Source organism: Condylura cristata, unplaced genomic scaffold (assembly GCF_000260355.1).
Source record: "Condylura cristata isolate star-nosed mole 26May11 unplaced genomic scaffold, ConCri1.0 scaffold00011, whole genome shotgun sequence".
NCBI lineage: Eukaryota > Metazoa > Chordata > Mammalia > Eulipotyphla > Talpidae > Condylura > Condylura cristata.
The window spans coordinates 28,086,389-28,092,388 of NW_004567112.1; the positions used below are offsets into that span (position 1 = coordinate 28,086,389).

Sequence of the window (6,000 nt, forward strand, 5' to 3'; positions counted from 1 at the left end):
TTACAGGTGTGAGACGCTGAAAAAACTACAAAGGGCCGAAGAGTAGGAGGGAGAGCATTTAGGGGCTGGAGCGACATCACTTCGCGACTACTGCAGTTGGGTGTCTAACGCACAGGTCTCCCGGTTCCCGCCGTCGGTACCCGCAAGGGGCTAGCACCCGGGTCGAGGACGGCTGGGAGTCGCAAGTTCCCCGCCTCCCTTCTCCCGGGCGGCGGTCCCAGCAGGCCTGAGCAGCTGCACAACCCAGTGTCCCCAGACACCGGCGGGTCCCTGGAGGGGAAACGATTGATACAGCTGCCTGCACTGAGCCCTCGGCCCGCCCCTACGGCACCTGCATCTCCCCGCGGGGCTCGGAGCTGGAACTGGCTCCCTAGCCCGGGCGGGCCGGGCCTGCCCCTACCGTTCTGCCCCTGGCCGGCTCCCGCGCTGGGCTCTCGGCACTGCGACCTCGCGGACCTGGACTACAACTCCCGTCGGCCCGCGCGGTCGGGCCAATGGCGGGCGCCGGAGCATGCGGGACGCGGCGCTTGCGCGGCTATTTGAGTAAGCGGCCGCGCGATTGGCTGCGGCGTCGGGCGGCCGCGCGGGGCCTGTGGGAAGCGGAGTGACGGAGCGAGCGGCTGTTGGAGGAAGGAGGTGGGGGCCGGGAGCGCAAATGGCGTTGAGATGGTTCAGGGCCCTGTTCAAACTCCAGCGCTGACCATTCACCGGCGGAAGCGGCGGCGCAGGAGGCGGCGGCGGCCCAGCGGGGGCACGTAGCTGGCTCCGGTACCGGCTCTGGCGGCGGCGGCCCGGGAGGCCTAGGCTCGGGCTCTGCTGGCGGCGCTCAAGGCGGGGAGGGAAGTTGCGGTGCCGCCGCTCCTCCCCCCCTCCGCCGGGTTTCCTATTTACCGAGGGCTGAGTCGCGGCTTCTGACGGTGGCGGAGCCCCTTTCCCCTCTTGGCGCACCAGCCGACCCTCTTCTCCCGCGCGGGGCTCCCCCGCCACCCGTGGGCCGTTGGGAGCGGGAGAGGCGGAGGCGGCCCGAGGCCAAAGCACCCGCCAGGCGCCGAGGGTAAGTGAGGTCTCAGGCGGCTGCCTAGGCCCGGAGCTGGCCAGTGAGGGTGGGGGAGGCAGGGGTTCGGGACGGGGTGATGGGAGTGTTGCTATCTCACCCACCCGGTCTCTGAGGAAGTTGGGCAGGGGAACGACCCGAAGAACTCTCTTTATTTTCCTCCTTTTTCTGAGTTCTTTCCGGGCGACTGCTGATTGACTTCCCTCTCCAAGCGCGGTCAAGTGTGTGGGTTTCTGCCGTGAGCCCTTTGCAGTCTTTTCCTCCGTCCCTGGCCGCCGCTGAGGCCTTACACTGCCCTGGGGATTTGGTGGCAGAGGCTTCCGGGGCGTCGGAAGCTACATCCCTTTCCTGGGCAGTGGGGGTGGGGAAGAGAAAAGTTGTGTGAGCTTCCAACCCAAGGAGGTCGCCTCTCCTGCTACCTCCCGGCGCATCGACCCACCCCCAGGTGAGGATTTCTGGGCGGCAAGGTTTGCGCTTTCCTGCTGCCATTTGTTAATGGGAGCCTCGGAACTCTTGGGGATCTGAAAGACGCTAGACGTGGTTGGGGCGTTAAGTGTGAAGACTTCTCATCCCAGCGCACCTCCCCGAAAATTCGACCTGGCTTTGGGCTGAGGCAAAGGCCTAACGACCGAAAAGAACTGGGTGCGAATCATTTTTTTCCTTTTTAGTTAGGATATTCTTTGGAGTTTGAAGCCCGAACCTTATAACCTGAGTTCTTGATATGTACTTAAAATACAATGTCGGATAGGGATAACACTTATTCTTGAATTTATATATAACTTTACAGTCCAGGCTTAAAAAGTGCCATTACAATAGATTGTAGTGACCTTTTGAAAAAGACATGGAAAACTATATTGGAAACCAAAAGTAGGGGCTGTTATATAATGAATTGCCGTGTATGTACTTAGGTTACTGAGACAAAATTTTTTTCGTTTGCTTTTTCCATTCCATACCCCATAGAGTATGTATTTTGTAAAAGACATGGACTCTTAAAAAACAAGATTCTCTTATCGCTTAAAACAACTAACTCCTTAATATTAAATATTCATTTCAGACTTTTCATCTTGTAACAGTGAATGCTTTGTGTTTCTAAGACCATTTTTACAATGAATATATCTGGTGTGGGACTAAAGGAGCTCAGGTCAGGTTTTTGGCATGGCCTTTAGTAAGCATTTTTAGGTGATCACTGTGTTAAGTATATTTATAAACTGGTCCAGCTTTGTTGGTGTATGTGTAAATGTAGGTCTGTAAATTAGTGTTCTATATACTTGGAGGAATGAAAAGAAATTACTTGGTTTTGTTCTTGCAACTGCTAAAAATACTTAAAGTTACACTTAATAAAAAAGACAAAGATTCCTTTAGTATAAATCTACAATACAGTAGGAAATAGATCTAAAAGAAAAGGTTTTGTGACATGTTAAAAATATTGAAGCAATTTACTAATTGTTGTCTATTAATGCAAATGTATATGACTAAATTAACAGGTATTCTGTCAAAATTGGAATTGGTTTATAACCAAACATGGAAGGTTAAAGTCATGTAGCCAGTGTATGTAAAGCTAAGGGAAATACAGTGATGCACTGTAATTTCCAAGAATTCAAGTTATTAAAGGAAAAACATTTGAAGGATAGATTGAAACATATCTAAAGTATAGGTCAAATATCATTCCAGTTGTTGTAAATTTGAAAAGTGTGGAGATTTTTTCCTAAGCCTTTAGATTACCTTACTTTTTCCCAGTTATATTTAATAATTGATACATAGACTTTAGAAGGTCATAGTATGAGAAATGGGTAAGAATTGATAGCTTAAAAGTATTGTAACTGGTTTTTAAAAATGTTTGACTCTTGATTTACTGTCTTCAGATTTTTTTTTATCCAGTATTTGTTAAATAAACAAAACATTGATTTATCCTTTTTTACAGCAAAGAGGAAAATAACATCTTAATATTGCTTCATTTAATAATGCTAGGCTCCAGAAATGTAACTCAGCAAATGAGCACAGCTCTGTAGGGACAAAGAAGATGGGATAAGTATGGTTTCTTGCGCTTAGGGAGATGACCAAGGAATATTTTTGAAGCTATAGTTCAAATTACATTGGACCAAGAGTCATCTTTAAGGTTGGATTAATAGTGAGGGTTATAACACATGAAAAAATAGCACCATCTTGTTTGATTTTCTTTCCCCCTCATGAATAAATTTGAAATTTCAGAGAATTAGATTTAACATTTTTTAAACCCTGAAGCTTAACATTTTGTGCTTCAAATTTTGTATTAGAGATAACTATTATTCAGATTTTTTTTTAAAGGGAAAAATAGGAGAGTGAGTAGGCTCATTTGAAACTTAAAAGAAACTTTAACTTGTTTAAACTGTAACTTGTTTTTGTGGATGCTCTATAGGTTGGTTAGCCATTATAAGTAGCATATGAATATGTACTTAAAGTCAAAAAAAATCCCACATGTAGTAGAAAATAGAGTTAAAAATAACCATGTCTTTACTCCTTCTTTATATTTATGTAACCATTTCAGAGATTTGTATCTTTGAATGTTGAAAAGCCACATAGGGAGAACCCTTAGGTTATTTTTATGTTTACTGTTAATACTTGTTAAAAATTTAGTGATCGTGAATTTTTTTTTTTTTTACTTTTTTCCACAGAGAATATGAAACAGGTGTCAAAATGACATCCAGATTTGGGAAAACATATAGTAGGAAAGGAGGAAATGGCAGTTCAAAATTTGATGAAGTCTTTTCCAACAAACGGACCACTCTTAGCACAAAATGGGGCGAGACCACATTTATGGCTAAATTAGGGCAGAAGAGGCCCAATTTCAAACCAGATATCCAAGAAATTCCGAAGAAACCTAAGGTGGAAGAAGAAAATACTGGCGATCCTTTTGGATTTGATAGTGATGATGAGTCTCTACCAGTTTCTTCAAAGAATTTAGCCCAGGGTAAGGGTTCCTCTTATTCAGAATCTAGTGAAGCTGCTCAGCTGGAAGACATCACTTCTGTACTTGAAGCTAATAGCAAAATTAGTCATATGGTGGGTGAAGACAGTGTTGTAGCTGATAAATGCTTATATTTGGAGGATACTTTACTTGGGAAAGAAAAGAGCACAAACCGTATTTTTGAAGATGATGCAAGCAGAGGTAGCTGTGCTAAAGTAATGACTTCAGGTAAGTTTTGGTTTTCTTCATTCTGATCCAAGAGAGTGTTGTATAAGCCACTTAGTTAAATGATTTAAACTCTATACTATTAACAGTACTTGGGTTTTCTTTCTGAAAGATGACTATTGGGAATTATAGATCAGTTTAAAAAATAATATAATAGTTTATTTTTACATCATTTTGTGCCTTTTTCCATCTCAGTTATAGTCCCTGGGGGCCTCCCATCACCAAATGAACCGTGTGCCATCACCATAGTCCAGTGAACTTCCCTCCTCCCACCGTTTTTGGGATTATAGATAATTTTTAAAAAGATTTAATAGACTAGTGGAGGGTGGAAATTTACTTAACCAACTTGGACATCATTGTTTCCATACTATTGCAGTACTGTTACAGAAAGGTTAGAAGCAGTTTTTTAAATAAATTTCAGGCTCCACTTCCAATAAGGAATACCTCATGTTAGGATTAACATGAGATAACATAGTATTTCTGTTACTGGAAGATTTGGATAGTTACTGATAATGAAAATGAGATGAGCATTTAAAGTGAGGATTAGGTATAGGAGTGTAGTCTTAGGGTCTACAAAGATTAAAGAGGTATTGAGTGGAAACAGTGAGAAATGTAATTTCATTGCACGTTGAGATTAGTTTGGAGTGTTTTGTCCAGTAACAGCTATATTTTTGAAATACTAATTTGTAAATCTGACATCTAGTATTCACTACTAAAACTATATTTCTCTTGTTTACCTTCGTAAAGGATTTGAGACTAGAATAAACGATAAAGGCAATTAACTAAAAGACTTGAAGCGCTAAGATTGGAAATGGCTGGGAGACGTGTTTCTTATTAGTAGTGGAAAAAGGATAGCACTTTTAAGAAACGTTAGTTCTTATTGGCAAAGTTTAGCAATATCAGAGTTTATATAGATCTCATATTTTGAAAGGAAGTTTACAAAACTTTCCTGTTACTGAATCCTTAAGAGTAATTTGTTCTTTGGAACTTTAGGTGCCTCAAAGAGTGTTATACAAGATTGTCTTGCATAGCTGCACTAAATATGCTGAACATTTTTCACTTTTTTTCTCACCTTTCCATGAGAGGATGAGCTAGTTGTTACTGTCCTTTTCTTGATCCTCCCAGTTAATTTTGATTTGGTTGACGACATGCTTTGCCCATATTTCTCCTGAAACAGTGTTCATAACTTGAGGTTTAATTTTCATCAAAAAAAGCATCAAAATATTACCAGATTGCCGCCTAAAAATGTACTATCGTTAGAGCTTTTGGTCCATAATAAATTTTATCAGCTTTGATTTTATAAATGAGGGTCTAAAAGAAGTTTAACTGTTGTAGGTTGACTAGTGGCAGAATAGGAATGTAATTCATTTATTGTTCTTCAACATGTTGAGCCACTTACTTGTGTGTCCTCAGCTGTGCTGGACTGGGAATGCTGTTTCATATCAGTTATCTAGTGCTGTCCCTTGGTAGTCAATCGGAAATGGGGCAGATGCCTGGAGAGGGGAAGATGAGGCTGAGCAGTGGAGAAACTGGTCAAAGAAGGCAGACATAGGCCCTCGTTGGTGGTGCAACGGGTTAAAACACAGCACTGTGAAGCAATCCACAGCCACTGCAGATTCCTGGCCAGGGAGGTGACGCACAGCACAGCAGACCTCCTGACACCCCCCCCCCAGGAGTATGTATCATCTGCCTGTACCCCACCCCCCCACGAGTATGTATCATCTGCCTGTTCTGCTCCCTACTCTGACTTTGGTGAATCCTCTCACCCTCCCTGCAC

General features: G+C 43.5%; 1 protein-coding gene across 5 annotated transcripts in view; it reads left to right on the forward strand.

Moving 5' to 3' along the window:
- Window positions 1-6,000, forward strand: part of WAPAL (wings apart-like homolog (Drosophila)) — a 69,197-nt gene that overhangs the window by 5,058 nt on the left and 58,139 nt on the right. For 2 of the 5 annotated variants that reach the window (XM_012723811.1, XM_012723812.1), the window contains exons 1-2: window positions 422-543; window positions 3,706-4,226. In XM_012723811.1, the coding sequence (XP_012579265.1) occupies window positions 512-543; window positions 3,706-4,226 (553 nt within the window). In that variant the 5' untranslated portion in view covers window positions 422-511. Of the gene's footprint in view, window positions 1-421; window positions 544-667; window positions 1,055-3,705; window positions 4,227-6,000 lie in introns of those variants that run through there. The other 3 variants (XM_012723814.1, XM_012723815.1, XM_012723813.1) reach the window with 3 other exon arrangements.